Genomic DNA, 17,139 nt, shown 5'->3' with positions numbered 1-17,139 from the left:
GTCACGGTGGAGTCAACGTGAAGAGATTTGGTCAAACTATTTTCAGTCCCAACTTCAGTCCCATCATTAATATGGGAGAATCTAACCATCATCCCTTGACGTTCAATGGTGTTAACATCACCGAATTCCCAACCCCTCCAATCCCCGCACTATCAACATCCTGAGGACTTATCATTGACCAGAAACTCAACTGGACTCACCATATAAACATAGTGGCTACAAGAGCAGGTCAGAAGCTGGGAGTACTGCAGTGAGTCATTCAACTCTTGACTCCTCTCCCCTCCCAAAGCCCTGTCCCACCATCGACAACGTACAAGTCAGGAGTCATAGAGTCATCGAGATGTACAGCACGGAAACAGACCCTTCGGTCCAAACTGTCCTTGCGACCAGATATCCCAACCCAATCTAATCCCACCTGCCAACACCCGGCCCATATCCCTCCAAACCCTTTCTATTCATATACCCATTCAAATGCCTCTTAAATGTTGCAATTGTACCAGCCTCCACCACATCCTCTGGCAGCTCATTCCATACATGTACCACCCTCAGCATGAAAAGGTTGCCCCTGAGGTCTCTTTTATATCTTTCCCCTCTCACCCTAAACCCATGCCCTCTAGTTCTGGACTCCCCGACCCCAGGGAAAAGACTTTGTCTATTTATCCTATCCACGCCCTCCATTCCTAGACTTCCCCACCCCATGGAAAAGACTTTCTCTATTTATCCTATCCATGCCACTCATGATTTTATAAACCTCTATAAGGTCACCCCTCAGCCTCCGACACTCCAGGGAAAACAGCCCTAGCCTATTCAACCTCCCCATATTGCTCAAACCCTCCAATCCTGGCAACATCTTTGTAAACCTTTTCTGGACCCTTTCAAGTTGCACAACATCTTTCCGATAGGAAGGAGACCAGAATTGCACACAATATTCCAACAGTGGCCTAACCAATGTCCTGTACAGCCGCAACATGATCACCGAACTCCTATACTCAATACTCTGACCAATAAAGGAAAGCATTAACAAAACACCACCTTCACTAACCTATCTACCTGCGACTCCACTTTCAAGGATGTGAGAAACAGAGCGCACAACATAATAAATTTCAGTCCGAGTCAAATGCTGAAGCAGTGAATTTTATTGAAACATTCTTGCAAGAAGGGGTGACTAGCGAGTAGCCACCCCGATCCAGAAATTACTCCATAATTTACACAGTTTAATTCTCAGTATTTCCCCATTTATCTCATTGGCCTTCAAACCTATCAATATTCCTTATTGTGTTCTGCCCCTGCCACCTGCACTCCGCCCTTGTTTATACTTCTCCCCAACTCCAAGCCAGGCAACCCTCCCCCCCCCCCCCACTCATAAATGACTTGGCTCGCTTCAGTGCTGACATGAGGGAAATTTGCTGAGCTTGGAATATCTTGATGTTCTTTTTCAACTTATCTATTTGTCTGTAACATCTTCCATTGTTTGCAGGCATGTTCCATTCTTGTATGCACATTTTAGCTAACTCAGAAGAAACTATGTATCCCTTTACATAGTCTTCATTCTTGTATGCACATTTTAGCTAACTCAGCTCTTCGCTGAAACAATTATCCACTGGTGTAGATTAGTTCATTCACTTTGCATAAGCAGTTATGGTTGCAGAAGTAACACTGCTTTACCTATACCCCACAAGGAGCTATGAACCTGCACTCCAAGGTCTCTCTGTTCTGCCCCACTCCCCAGGACCCCACCATCAAGTGTGCAAGTCCCGCTAAGGTATGCCTTCCCAAAAGTGACTCAAAAAAAGTTCTGGGATTTACATATTAATGGACCAAAACCTGCAATGCCAGATGAAGGACGTAACAGCAATCTAGGTTAGTTCAATATATCGTTTTAATTGCATGACACTGTGATATTTTGCCATAAATTCTGTGTCCTATGATCCTGTCCCACTAGCTACCTGATGAAGCACAGCGCCCCGAAAGCTAGTGCTTCCAAATAAACCTGTTGCACTATAACCTGCTGTTGGGTGAAATTTTAACTCCAGTCCACCCCAGTCTAACACGAGCACTTCCGCATCTCGCTCCCGCGAGCCGGTTGCCCTGGGAACCATTGCTCCTGGAGACGGGCGAAACAATTGGAGGGGGCGGGGCCTCTGCGACCGCGCTCCTGACCCCGGCCGCTTGGAACCCGATGACGTCACCGCCGGCTACAGCGCTTCCCATTGGCTGCCCCCCTTGTCGACGTCACAAAGCGGAGAGCAGTCATGGGAGGCGCGGTCACCCTGGAAACCGTTGCTCCTGAAAGGACCAAGGGGAACAATGCCGGCGCTCTCGTGTCCGCGCCTGGAACCCGACGACGTCACCGGCGGCTACAGCGCTTCCCGTTGGCTGCCTCGGGCCGGCCCCACCCTCCCGCGTCGACGTCACGAAGTGGAGGGCAGTCGGGGAGGCGCGGTCGCCCTGGAAACCGTCGCTCCTGAAAGGGCCAAGGGGAACAATGCCGGAGCGCTGGTGTCCGCGCCTGGAACCCGATGACGTCACCGGCGCCTGCCGCGCGCCCTATTGACCGCTTTAGCCGCCCCCCCACGTTCCATCGAGGACGTCACAACGCGGAAGTGGTCCAGTCAATTTCAGGGTGGAGCTGTCCTCCTCTCTGTGTGTAACATCTGGGAGCTCAGCGATGTCTCTTCCTCATTTTCCATTTCTTTTCTTATCCTTGGGGTGAGTGAGGGGGCAAAGCTGTTCCCTTGCAGCAGCTGAAGGAAGGGGAAGTGGATGCAGGGAGCAAGTCAGGCTCTGCAAAGGTTGGTTCATTTGTCTCCCTTTTTCCATTACATTGACACTCTTTGCACCCTCCCCCTTGATGCATTAATTTCTCTGGCTGACAGAATCGCATTTTTTTTTCCTAAAGTTCACAACTTTAAAGGGGCAGTTGCTCTTGTCAGTAATCTGTCAATTAATAAGACAGTAGCATCTGGTGTTATGTGGTGTACATAATTTCTCTAAGCTTCATTTCCATTGATTTTTAGCCTTTCTATCAACCACCTGTGAAAGAGAAATCCTAAGAAGAAGAAAATCTACCGAGGAAGATACAAAGGGAAGATTCAACAGCTAGCTGGTCTTGAAATTTGAATTTTGGTAAATCTGAATCAGGGTTTTATTGGACTAGTGTTATAGGAAGGGAATGCTCTATGTACATTAAATCTACACAATAACATGATACATATTTATTTCTGTCCAATGCTCATCCAGTTTATTTTGTTATGACACGGGGTAAACCCCCTCTGTTTATTTTAAACCAGCAACACAGAAAAGATTTATCCCGTGCAGTCGTCTGTGAAAATTCGAGAGGCCAAGAACTAGTTAAAATAAAAAGTAACAACTTTATTTCTTAAATTAATTAATAACTATTTACGATTCCTATCTTTGCCTCCCCTCCTATAATACTAGTCCAATAAAACCCTGATTCAGATTTACCAAAATTCAAATTTCAAGACCAGGTAGCTGTTGAATCTTCCCTTTGTATCTTCCTCTGTAGATTTTCTTCTTCTTAGGATTTCTCTTTCACAGGTGGTTGATAGATAAAGGTAACTTTAAGAGACCTATTCTGCGGGCAGTCTGCATTAGTTGGTGGCTTAGCAGTTCTCTCTCAAGTGTTCATGTTTTGCCAGTCTTATACCCCCAAAGCATCAGATTGTGTCATTGGGTTTTAATATTGTCAATAGACTAAATTCAAACCTGATTGGAGTTTGGTATTTTTGGGTATAAATTAAACCGATTAGCCTAATTCAATTTTTTTTTTTGTCTCCAGGCAACCAACTATTCTAGCTGCTGGACCAAAAGGTTAAATTGTATCTTGTTCAGAACACTTAGTGCTGTCAGGTAGTTCTGCTAGCTTTTAACTTTCTTAAAGATACAGTACACTTCTAGACCTTCATAACAATTCTGTAATAACTTATCGCCACCCCCATTCCAACGATAACGTAGGCAGCAAGTTCTAGATTATTCTGAATTCTTGCATTCTTCCTCAGCTCCCCTATGTATCTTCAATCGAAAACAGTTTGCATAATGCACGCTTTTTAAAATTACATAATGTACATATAGTATAATATGAATTTCAACCATGTACTGACAATAATAACTTGTGTAAACTCCATTTGTAGGCTAATTGAAGGGGAAGATTCACACACACAAGTTCCAGAGCAAACACCAATATCTTACAGCGTCACTCAATTCATTGGAGTGGAATATCATCGACACTTAAACCAAGAAAGAGAAATGTTTGCCTGTTATGTCTGCTGCAACAGATTTTAAACATCACTGTGACTGGAGACGTCACACGGTGTTCTGCTGCACTAACTGATCGCTACACTCTGAGAAAAGTATCACAGCATTCTCGTCGGGAAAAGGCTGTACCCTTGTTCAGGTGGGGTGCAAAGCTTTGACCGATCATCTAACTTGGAAAGACCCGCCATGGAGAAGCCATGGAAATGCAGGGACTGTGGGAAGGGATTCTCGTTCCCCTCTGCCCTGGCAATTCACCGACGCACTCACACCGGGGAGAGGCCGTTCACCTGCTGCGTGTGCGGCAACGGATTCACTCACTTCTCCCATTTGGTGGCCCACCGACGGATCCACACCGGGGAGAGGCCGTTCCGATGCTCCGAGTGCGGCAAGGGCTTTGCTCAGTCGTCCCACCTGATCACCCACCAGCGGGTGCACACCGGCGAGAGGCCGTTCCGCTGCTCCGAGTGCGGGAAGGCCTTCGCTCAGCTGTCTCACCTGCAGCTGCACCGGCGGGTGCACAGCAGGGAGAGGCCGTTCGGCTGCTCCGAGTGCGGCAAGGGCTTCGGCGACTCGGCCGCCCTGGAGAATCACCGCGCGGTCCACTCCGGCGAGAGGCGGCTGGCCTGCACCTCGTGCGGCAGGCAGTTCACCCGACTCACCAACCTGCGGCGGCACCAGCGGGCGCACACCGGGGAGAGGCCGTTTGCCTGCTCCTCCTGCGGCAAGGCCTTCACCCGCTCGACCAGCCTGGTGGCCCACCGCCGGGTCCACACCGGGGAGCGGCCCTTCGCCTGCCCGGTCTGCGGGAAGGGCTTTGCCGACCCGTCCACCCTCTGGCAGCACCGGCGCATCCACACAGGGGAGAGGCCGTTCACCTGCTCAGTGTGCGGGAAGGCCTTCATTCGGTTGGCCCACCTACAACTGCACCAACGGGTCCACTCCAAGTAGAGGCCGCTGAGCACGGGAAAGGAATTTGTCGCTTCCCTGAGGAAAGACCCTACGAGGGAGAGAGAGACCGTTGGTTCTGCTCTGCACACGAGAAGAGCTGAACTGAGCCATTGCAAGTTCAGTGATTTAAGCGCATCTAGCTGCCCCGGCCTTATTTCGTAATTATTTTTATCAACGGGTTCAGACACATCATGATTTGATTCGATTTACTGTTGTCACGTGTCCCGAGATACAGTGAAAAGTGTTGTTTTGCAAGCTATACTGGAAGATTGTACCAGACAAGGTCCCAGCAAGGGGGGGGGGGGGGGGGGGGAGGCAGAATACAGTGTTACAGCTGCAAAGAGCGAAATCTGCATTAACACACCCCTCTCCCAATTTACAGCCATCTACCTACTTGTTTTTGTCTCCAAATCTCGCATTTATCCAACTTTTTCTGTACCTGCCATTGATTTGCCCACTCAGCCAACCTGGCGGTGGCTCAGTGGGTTAGCGCTGCTGCCTCACAGCGCCGGGGACGATTCCCGCCTCGGGCAACTGGCTACATGGAGTTTGCACGTTTTCCCCATGTCTGCGGGGGTTTCCTCCGGGCGCTTCGGCTTCCTGCCCCACACTCTTGGCTTTGATCCGCAGCATCTGCAAGTCCTCGCTTTCTACAATCCAAAGGTGTGCAGGTTTGGTGAGTTGGCCATGCTAAATTGCCCGTAGTGTGCAAGGGACGGTTAGGCTGGGTGCCGGATAAGCACACCAGACAGGCAGCATCCGAGGAGCAGGAGAATCAACGTTTCGGGCGTAAGCCCTTCCGACAGGAGGAATCCGGAGCATCTAGAGGAAGCCAACGCAGACACGGGGAGAACGTGCAAACTCAACGTAGCCAGTTGCCCGAGGCTGGAATCTAACCCGAGTCCCCGGCGCTGAGAGGCAGCGGTGCTAACCCACTGAGCTATCGCTAGGTTGGGTGAGTGGGCAAATCAATGGCAGGTACAGTATAAGTTGGATAAAATGTGAGGTTTGGAGACAAAAACAAGAAGGCAGATTACTACCTGAATGGTATAAATTGGGGGAGGGGTGTGTTAATGCAGATTTCACTCTCTACACCTTCTCTGCGGCTGTAACACTATATTCTGTTCTGAGCACCCTCCCTCCCGATGCACCTTGTGTGCTAGGATCTGCCAGTATAGCACCCAGAACCACACTTTTCACTGTATCTCAGTACACGTGACAACAGGGCCACCTTGCCACAGTTCACCCTCCCACCCAACTTGGTATCATCTGCAAACTTTGAGGTGTTACATTTTGTTCCCTCATCCAAATCATTAATATATATTGTGAATAGCTGGGGGTCCCAGCTATTCCTGCGGCACCCCACTAGTTACTGCCCACCAATTTGAAAAGGACTTATTAATTCCTACTCCTTGTTTCCTCTCTGCCTACCAGTTTTCTATCCATCTCAATACACTTCCCCCAGTCCCATGCGCTTTATTCTTACACAATAATCTCTTAGGCAGGACTCTGTCAAATGCTTTCTGTAAGTCCAAATACACCACATCGACTGGCTCCCCCTTGTCAACTCAACTAGTTACATTTTTGTAGAATTCCCAACAGATTTGTCAAACATGACTTCCCCTTTGTAAATCCATGCTGACTCTGCGGATAGATAGGATAGTGAAGGCAGCATTTCGTATGCTTTCCTTTATTGGTCAGAGTATTGAGTACAGAAGGTGGGAGGTCATGTTGCAGCTGTACAGGACATTGGTTAGGCCACTGTTGGGATATCGCGTGCAATTCTGGTCTCCTTATCGGAAAGATGTTGTGAAACTTGAAAGGATTCAGAAAAAGATTTACAAGGATGTTGGAGGATTTGAGCTATAGGGAGAGGCTGAACAGGCTGGGGCTGTTTTCCCTGGAGCGTCGGAGGCTGAGGGGTGACCTTATAGAGGTTTACAAAATCATGAGGGGCGTGGATAGGATAAATAGACAAGGTCTTTTCCCTGGGGTGGGGGAATCCAGAACTAGAGGGGCATAGGTTTAGGGTGCGAGGGGAAAGATATAAAAGAGACCTAAGGGGCAACCTTTTCACACAGAAGGTGGTACGTGCATGGAATGAGCTGCTAGAGGAAGTGGTTGAGGCTGGTACAATTGCAGCATTTAAGAGGCATTTGGATGGGTATATGAATAGGAAGGGTTTGGAGGGATATGGGCCGGGTGCTGGCAGGTGGGACTAGGTTGGGTTGTGTAAATATATGGCTTGGTGCTCTGTTTCGCGCGCAAGAGGAGGTCACGTGGTGCTCTTTTTCGCGGGCAGAAGGAGGTCACATGGGGTCGGACATCCGGGAACGCGAGAAGGCAGAGAATGGAGTCAGATCAACAGCCAATCAGAAGACAATCCCACCTCAGTGATTGCATGATGTTCTGTATTGTATAAAAGACTGGGTCAGGGACAGGAATAGGTCGTACTTTCTGAACTGGCACACTTTGCTGTTTGTCAGGGACGGAAAGGTCTAGACCCAGAGCTCTGTGTACTTTATCCACTTACTGCTAAAATAAAGTAAGAGTGAGAGACCGAATATCTTCTCCTATTGCTTCATTGAAAGAACACGCAGGACTCGGCTCACACATAGAGGAAAGATTGGTAGATTGAGCCCAAGTCCTACAATTTGGTGACCCCGACGTGATGAAGACGGAGAAGTGACGGGAAAGAGAGAAAATAGAAACAACGGACAACTGACGTTTGATGACAACAACAAGCGGCGCCGCATAAAAAGGTGAGCAGACGCCTGTTTATATCGAAGTTCTGCAATTGGAGATACTAAATCGATTGTTGTCATTATACTGCAAGCGTCCTAGTAATAGTAAGTGGATAAAGTATTGATATAGTACGTACGGGTTTAAAGTCCCGTGGGGTTAGAGTCCTCATAAAAGCAACAAGGTACGTAAGTGTGAGGAGGTTTAAAGTCCATTGAGCAGGATCTCATAAAAGCAACGCTCACAAAGTTTGGTTTATGATCGATGTGCTGTAAGTTGTAAAATTATATTGGGGAATGTACGGAGGGTGGCAGAAAAGCCCGTAGTGTCTTGAAGACCAAGACGGTGGTGTTTCAGTGAGAGAGAGTCAGCAGTGGAAACCTAACGGTGACAACGAAACTGCTGATAATTCTCACTGAAAGGGTCAGTTGCTCGGGTGTACTCCATCCAAACTGACTGGCCACCGGATTTGTCTCTGATTGGGTTGGTTGCTCGGTTATATTATATCCAAACCAACTGACTACTGGACGGGAGGATTAAAACAAAAATACGTAAAATGGAAGGGGAATTTGATAAAGAGTGTGAGGAATACGGGGGATGTTCTTTCGACTTAATGTTGCCCGTAAAACAGCAGTGGGGTAAAGCCAGAAGTCAGTTAGTCAGTGGGCTTGCAAAGAACAAACAAAAAACAATGATGGAGAAATATGACAAGGTTTGGGAAGAATTACAAAAACAGGGCAAAGTCCCGAAAGATGAGGAGAGGAAGAAATTGTCGCTGTTTTTAGGAAAAGCAGAAGAGCAAGCTAAACTAGAAGTAGAAGAGCACATGAAGGGAAAGAAAGGATCAATATTCGTTAGAAGAAAGCGGACAAAAGAAGGCGAGGAGAAAGAAGAGAGGAGGATTCATCTGCACAACATGACGTTGGCCTGTGTGGCGGTAGAAACATTACAAAAGAGAGTAGGTGCTAACTCTAAAACAGAACTGGCAAAGGACACAGAAAAGGCAGGACCATCCGCGCCATTATATCCTAAACTGCCTGGGGTCCAACCACCGCCCCCATATCCTGTAACACAAATGCCCTCATGCATGTTCAAGAAGGGGTGTTAGATGTGCAATAAGTAGGAACAAAAAAGTACAACGTAGCAAAGGAGAGACTGGCAGAAGCAGTAGAAGAAAGCATCAGAAAAGTGGAAAACTAACACTAGAAGCTGAACAGAGGGTTAAGGAAGCGGAGGAAGCCAGCAGGGTGATAATGACGCACAGCAGAAACAAAGAGCAGCCGAAACAGGGGAGATATTCATCAGAGCAAGAGCCAGATGCTCACTCGACACCGTATAGTGCTGAGAATGAAAAGAGGGGAAGATTACATGACTCAGGTCAGTTATTGGATGATGGGGTCTCAGACAGAAGAAGGAGAGATTTGAGGGAAGAACGAGACAGAGAGAAATTGGATGGGGAGGAGTCTGACAATAGTACAGACATTGAGGACGAAGAATCCCTGACAGAGGATGACCCACACACTTACCCCACCACTTTGAAAGGCTCACTCACACAATGCAGACCGAACACGGCCCTCCACTGAAGCCCCTACCTGAAACAAGTTATAACCTGCGTCAAAGAGACACATTACGACAACCTATAAAGGTATCAGCACCACCAAATGCCATTAATTTACAAGGCTCCTATATGGGGGATGTTTATCAGCCCTTCACATATACAGACATGAACTGCATCCTGGATAAAATGCCCCCACCCACGGAGGGAGGTCGGCCCTGGATGACTAAATTTTGCCAATATACACTAGGGTACATGTTAGCTATGGGCGACTGGAGAGTATTGTTGGGCAAGCAATTGAGTATGTGGGAAATACAGCAGATTGAAGCGTCTGCAGGGACCACCTTACTACCTGATTCAGACCCGTTCATGCAGCATGCCACCTTTGTGGGAAGGGCAATGAGGGATAGATTTCCGATTCCACCGGGAGCGATGCACTCGCTCACCATCACAATGAGGATATGCCTGCCTTTTTGGCTAGGTGTAAGGGCACGTGGACAGATACTGCGGGGAGTCATCCAGGGTCAGGTCAGCTACAGACCACGTTATGTAGGAATAGCGTCATGACAGGGATGCCTAAGGAAGTAAAAGAGGCAATGGAGAGTAATTCCGACATCCCAGGTTGTTCTACAGAACAGTGGGAGAAACACTTGACGCACCACATTACAGGACAAAACAGGATGAAGATAAACAGAGCAACGAGTCAGCTCAAGTGCAGTTGCTGAAGTTACAGCTCGATGAGGCTAGGAGGAAGGCTAATGATACAAAGAAGGCCTCCCAAAAGACGACTAATCAGATGGTTCAGCAGCCGTCGCCACAAAACAACCTCCCGAGTCTAGACCCAACACATGATTGGATGCCACACCAGCCCCACTATGGGAGCAGGCCTATCGGTGTAGCAGGAGGAATGCGTGGTAGAGGAAGGGGCCGCGGAGGACTCAGAGGTCAGCCACCCAACACCTGTTTTGAATGTGGCCAACCCGGGCATTGGAGACGGAATTGTCCCATGCAGTGGGGATCCCAGGGAGGCCAGGGATTGATCCGAGGACAGTATGTCCGCTCAAGTCAGCCTCCTTCTCAACAGGCTGCTCAGCCTTACCAAGCCCCAAAAATGCAGCTGCAGCCCCGGTGCAAGGACAGTACCCCCAAACCATGCCGGAAGGGCAGGGGTACGAATATTGACGGGGCCCGAGAACCCAGGGGCATGTGGGGTTGGCAGACCCCTATATGCAAATGAGGGTAATGGCCAAGAATCTGTCTTTTTTGGTTAACACGGGTGCAACATTTTCTACCATCACTTGTGACATACCTCGGTCAAGCATGTCATCCTCCAGTGTCCAGTTAGTAGGGTTCTCGGGTAAACCAGAAAATCTGCCTTTGACATCGCCACTGATCACATCGGTGGCCGGACAGACCTTCCATCACCGGTATATTTCATCACCCGCATGCCCTGTCAATCTGATGGGCCGCGACTTGCTGGTGAAGTTTGGGGGCCTCGGTTCTGTGCGGACCAGACGGACTGGTAGTGACCTTTCCGAATGGCTACTCTGTCAACTGTTCCATGACAATGATTCACTCTGGATCCCAAATGATGTTATCACCAGACACATCACCAAGGGCAGTGGGCAGATATGTACTGGGGACTCCTAGAACCCGAAAGCAGGCAGAACAACGGCGACCCTGGGTTCAGATGCTGCATCCCTATGCTTCTCCTGCAGATCCCCTCCATGTTACCCTATATTATGATGGAGATGACAATGAAATCTATCAGCATGCATTCTATCAGCACCTAGAAGGGACTCAATGGGATATTTCCTCCAGTTGCATTCTGCTTGGGAATGGCGGGTGTTGTTGAACTAACTGCAGAACAGTTGGAATGGTATGAGATGTCTGAAGAAGTTATGCCTCATGTCACATTGGCTGTGCATGCTGAACATCAGGCCAAGGATCTGGGACCTATGTCCAAACGTTTGATGGGGCTAACTGATTGGGTTTGGACTCAGTTACCCGGTTTACAATATTCACCATCAGAGGAAGCCTATAGAATTATGTACAGGACAACTGACAAGGTACTGCTGGAACATAGGCAGATTGAAAGGTTTCATGGTAGGGAAAAAACAGACCATCCACAGGCTGCAGCGATGCTTGACTCTCTACCAGATACCTTGTGGTCAGCAGGTTCAACGGACGTTGGTCACTGCAAACACGTCACACCAATCGCATTCGATTTAATTGACCACACTCCGATTTGGCAGAGACAATACTCACACAAACCAGAGGCTGAAGCCGGCATTGCTGACACAATTGCAGGATTGTTAGCAACAGGGGTGCTAGAACCCTCTCAGTTGGCCTGGAACACCCCTATCTTACCTGTAGAGAAGCAGAATACAGGTAAATATAGGGTGGCGCATGATCTTAGATGGATCAATAGTGTCATCTCTACTCCACATCCAGCTCCAGTCCCACAACAGGTCCTAGCTCCCCGCCCTGCCGTGTGTTCACCATCCCTCCAGACTTGCCCCTCTCTGAGGATGAAAGATCAGTCCTCAGCAGAGGTCTCACCTTCGTTCCCACACGTTCTCGGGTCAATGAATTCAATACACGGAGTGACACCGAACAATTCTTCCGCCGCCTTCGCCTCCGTGCCTTCTTCTTCAATCAAGACTCTCGCCCACCCTCTGACGACCCCTTCTCCCACCTCCAACACACCCCGTCCACCTGGACACCCCGTGCTGGCCTCCTACCTGCCCTCGACCTCTTCATAGCAAACTGCCGCCGCGATATTAACCGCTACCTGAACTCCCACACTCCCCCCACCCACTCCAACCTCTCACCCTCGGAACGCGCAGCCCTCCACTCCCTCCGTTCCAACCCCAACCTCACCATCAAACCAGCTGACAAGGGAGGCGCAGTAGTAGTTTGGCGCACTGACCTTTACACCGCTGAGGCCAAACGCCAGCTCGCAGATACCTCCTCCTACCGTCCCCTTGACCATGACCCCACCCCCCACCACCAAACCATCATCTCCCAGACCGTCCATAACCTCATCACCTCAGGGGACCTCCCATCCACCGCCTCCAACCTCATAGTCCCACAACCCCGAACCGCCCGTTTCTACCTCCTGCCCAAAATCCACAAACCTGACTGCCCCGGACGACCCATCGTCTCAGCCTGCTCCTGCCCAACCGAACTCATCTCGGCATACCTCGACACGGTCCTGTCCCCATTAGTCCAAGAACTCCCCACCTACGTTCGTGACACCACCCACGCCCTCCACCTCCTCCAGGATTTCCGCTTCCCCGGTCCCCAACGCCTCATCTTCACCATGGACATCCAGTCCCTGTACACCTCCATCCCCCATCACGAAGGACTCAAAGCACTCCGCTTCTTCCTTTCCCGCCGTACCACCCAGTACCCTTCCACCGACACCCTCCTTCGACTGACCGAACTGGTCCTCACCCTGAACAACTTTTCTTTCCAATCCTCCCACTTTCTCCAAACAAAAGGAGTAGCCATGGGCACCCGCATGGGCCCCAGCTATGCCTGCCTCTTCGTAGGGTATGTGGAACAATCCATCTTCCGCAACTACACTGGCCCCACCCCCCATCTTTTTCTTCGCTACATTGATGACTGTATCGGCGCTACCTCGTGCTCCCACGAGGAGGTTGAACAGTTCATCCACTACACCAACACCTTCCACCCCGACCTCAAATTCACCTGGACAGTCTCGGACTCCTCCCTCCCCTTCCTAGACCTTTCTGTTTCTATCTCAGGCGACCGAATCAACACGGACATCTACTACAAACCTACCGACTCCCACAGCTACCTGGACTACACCTCCTCCCATCCTGCCCCCTGTAAAAACGCCATCCCATTCTCCCAATTCCTTCGTCTCCGCCGCATCTGCTCCCAGGAGGACCAGTTCAAAATACGTACAACACAGATGGCCTCCTTCTTCAAGGACCGCAATTTCCCCCCCGACGTGGTCGATGGTGCCCTCCACCGCATCTCCTCCACTTCCCGCTCCTCCGCCCTTGAGCCCCGCCCCTCCAACCGCCACCAGGACAGAACCCCACTGGTCCTCACCTACCACCCCACCAATCTCCATGTACAGCGCATCATCCGCCGTCACTTCCGCCACCTCCAAACAGACCCCAGCACCAAGGATATATTTCCCTCCCCTCCCCTATCAGCTTTCCGTAGAGACCACTCCCTCCGCGACTCCCTTGTCAGATCCACACCCCCCACCGACCCAACCACCACTCCCGGCACCTTCCCTTGCAACCGCAGGAGGTGCAACACTTGCGCCCACACCTCCCCCCTCACTTCTCTCCAAGGCCCCAAGGGAAACTTCCATATCCGCCACAGATTCACCTGCACCTCCACCCACATCATCTACTGCATCCGCTGCAGCCGGTGTGGCCTCCTCTATATTGGGGAGACAGGCCGCCTACTTGCGGAGCGATTCAGGGAGCACCTCTGGGCCACCCGGACGAACCAACCCAACCAACCTGTGGCACAGCATTTCAACTCCCCCTCCCACTCCACCGAGGATATGCAGGTCATTGGACTCATCCACCGCCAAACCACAACAACCCGACGGTCGGAGGAGGAGCGTCTTATCTTCCGACTGGGAACCCTCCAACCGCAGGGGATGAACTTGGACTTCACCAGTTTCTTCATCCCCCCTCCCCCCACCTTGTCTCAGCCGGATCCTTCCAGCCCGGCACCGCCTTCCTGACCTGCAGTCTTCTTCTTGACCTCTCCGCCTCCACCCTACTCCGACCTATCACCCTCACCTTGACCTCTTTCCACCTATCACATTTCCAACTCCCCTCCTCCAAGTCCCTCCTCCCTACCTTTTATCTTCTCCTGCTGAACACTCTCTGCTCATTCCTGAAGAAGGGCCTGTGCCCGAAACGTCGAATCTCCTGTTCCCTGGATGCTGCCTGACCTGCTGTGCTGTTCCAGCAATAAAGTTTCAACTTTGATCTCCAGCATCTGCAGACCTCACTTTCTCCTCATCTCTACTCCAACAGTTTCAGTTCCAAACCCCTACAGTGCGATGTCTGTGCTGACCCCTGACCATAAGTGGTTCTCGTGCATTGATCTGGCCAACGCGTCCTTCTGTTTGCCCCTAGCTGACCCTTTGAGGGACATTTTCTCGTTCACCTACAAAGGCCAACAACTACGTTACACAAGGGTCCCGCAAGGGTTCATTTTGTCGCCGGGGGTGTTTAATCAGGTACTGAAACAGCAGTTGAAGGACCTGACGCTCCCAAAGTGGGTGATACTGATCCAGTATGTGGATGACATTCTTTTGGCAGCACCCGACCATGATTCTTGTCTGGCAGCCACAAAGTCGTTGCTGATTCACCTGTATAACGTCGGTTTCAAAGTCTCACGGGCTAAATTGCAAAGCTGCAGACATTCGGTGTCTTTTCTGGGTAGAGTTATTTCCGCTAAAGGAACAGGTGTGTCTCCGTCCCATAGATCCTCCATTCTGCATCATACCGAACCAGTCACTGTAAAAGACATGCTCTCATTTCTCGGGTTGGCAGGATACAGCAGACAACTCGTTGCATCATACGGGGAGCTCACCTTCCCTCTGAGGGCCATGGTAAATGAGCAAGGCATGAGAAACTTGTCGGCCCATTTGCAGTGGACCACGGAGGCAGATGGAAGTTTCATACCTCTTAAACAGGCCCTAACGCGGGCTGCTGATTTAGCGGCCCCGGACTACAAAGAGCCATTTTTTCTCGATATTTCTGAAAGATTACACACAATAAATGGTGTTCTTTTTCAGAAAAAAGGGGGAGGCAGGCAGGTGCTGATGTATGTAAGTGTTACCCTTGACCCAATTGAGGACAGACACCCGCCATGTACAAGACATGCAGCAGGGGTAGCAAAAATTCTCCAAAAGGTAGCACATATAGTCATGGGCCATTCACTAACAGTACTGACGACACATAGTATAATGGCCTATGTGAACTCAACAGCCTTTACAATGACGTCACTGCGGCAAACCAGGTTAGAGAAAATCCTGAATGCACCACATATAACGTTCACACGCGAAGGAATCAACATGGCTGACAATATGGGAGAAGGAGAGCCACGCATGTGTGAGGATAGGGTACAGAGAGATATCAAAGTTAGGGCAGACTTACAGGCAATTCCATTAGTAGACCCAGAAGTGCTGTTCACAGAAGGTTGCTGTTACAGACATCCAACTGAAGGACTAAAAGCAGCCTATGCAGTGGTGCGACAGACAAGTGAGGGATTTGAGGAAGTGTTGACAGGAAAAGTGACAGGTAAAGAATCAGCCCAGTTGGCTGAACTGCAGGCAACGATAGCTGCGTTAGAATGGTCAGAGGGAAAAAGAGTAAATATCTACACTGACTCTGCATATGTGAAAGGGGCAACACAGGTAGAACTCAGTCAATGGATTAGAGCAGGATTCTTAGCAGCAGCAAAAATCCCAATTAAACATGAAAAAGATATTAAAAGATTAGCGGAGGCCCTAATGAGACCTGCAGAAGTGGCAGTGGTCAAGTGTAGAGAACATGACAAAGCAGATACAGTAGTAGCGAAGGGCAATCAGGAAGCCCACTCAGCAGCAAAGAAAGCAGCAGGGTATACAGCACAGTATATAATGGTGCAAACAGAGAGAGCAGTGTATGACCTGCTGCCCGCCTGCGATGCGAATGTGTTAATAAAAGAGCAGCAGAAAGCCTCTCCTCATGAACTGACAGTATGGAGAGAGAGAGAGGGGCCACAGAGTCAGAAGGGATTGGGAGGTCACCGGATGGTAGACCAGTGCTACCCCCAGGTTTGATGGCTTCCATGCTCCAGGAAGCTCATGGGCTCACACATTGTGGAAAAACACAGATGCAGAGGGATCTGACACATTGGTGGCATCCGTTCTTGCCAGCGATGATTGAAAATTACATCAGGGAATGTAGAACGTGTACAGAATACAACATGAGAGCAACAGTGAAACCACAAGAGGGAAAATTCCCTCTCCCAAGAATGCCAGGCCAGGAAATAGTGATCGACTACACTGACATGATAGAGAGAGTAAACGGATACCGGTACCTTCTGGTAGCAGTGGATGCATACACTGGTTGGCCAGAAGCGATACCTGCGAAAAAGGAAGACGCAAAGACAGTGATCAAATTATTGATAAACCAATACATTCCAACGCATGGGTTTCCAAAGAAAGTCAGGTCAGATAATGGCACACACTTCAAGAACAAAGACCTGCAAGAAGTTGAAACAGCTTTAGGACTGAAACATGCGTTTGGAACAGTGTACCATCCTCAGTCACAGGGAAAAGTGGAAAGAATGAATCAGTCCATAAAAGGAAAAATAAGAAAAGTGTGTGCACAAAGTTAAGCTGGGTGGATGCCCTACCTTTAGCTTTAATGTCCATTAGAAGCTCAGTAAACTCTATCACAGGGTTCACCCCGTACGAGCTAACAACAGGGCAGCAGTTCCCGGGACCAGGAGCTGGAATACAGATGTTAGAGGGAGGAGGAGCCTCTCTAAGGTACAAACCTTACTATGACCAACTAACAGCTTTGGTGTCAGCTTTCTCCAAACAGGTTGGATCGGCAAAG

At 49.7% G+C, this 17,139-nt stretch overlaps 1 protein-coding gene across 2 annotated transcripts; it reads left to right on the top strand.

Moving 5' to 3' along the window:
• Positions 1-1,387: 1,387 nt before the first annotated feature.
• LOC122543581 (uncharacterized) lies at positions 1,388-5,528 on the top strand. Of its 2 annotated transcripts, none has more exons than XM_043682394.2 (2): positions 1,388-2,792; positions 4,152-5,528. In XM_043682394.2, the coding sequence occupies exon 2, from the start codon at positions 4,462-4,464 to the stop codon at positions 5,221-5,223; it is 762 nt and encodes a 253-aa protein (XP_043538329.1). In that variant the 5' UTR covers positions 1,388-2,792; positions 4,152-4,461; the 3' UTR covers positions 5,224-5,528. The 2 variants fall into 2 exon arrangements, with proteins under 2 accessions (XP_043538329.1, XP_087830981.1); XM_087974855.1 differs by lacking the exon at positions 1,388-2,792 and adding an exon at positions 3,815-3,870.
• Positions 5,529-17,139: the final 11,611 nt, after the last annotated feature.

This window comes from Chiloscyllium plagiosum, unplaced genomic scaffold (assembly GCF_037043375.1).
Source record: "Chiloscyllium plagiosum isolate Xiang-an unplaced genomic scaffold, Cpla_swu_hap1 HiC_scaffold_27, whole genome shotgun sequence".
Classification (NCBI taxonomy): domain Eukaryota; kingdom Metazoa; phylum Chordata; class Chondrichthyes; order Orectolobiformes; family Hemiscylliidae; genus Chiloscyllium; species Chiloscyllium plagiosum.
The sequence above is the reverse complement of the archived record's forward strand: the minus strand, read 5'-3'. Positions and strand labels throughout refer to the sequence as shown.

Bases quoted from the DNA above. Each gene is read 5' to 3' on its own strand.
- LOC122543581 (XM_043682394.2), top strand. From the start codon at position 4,462: ATGGAGAAGCCATGGAAATGCAGGGACTGTGGGAAGGGATTCTCGTTC.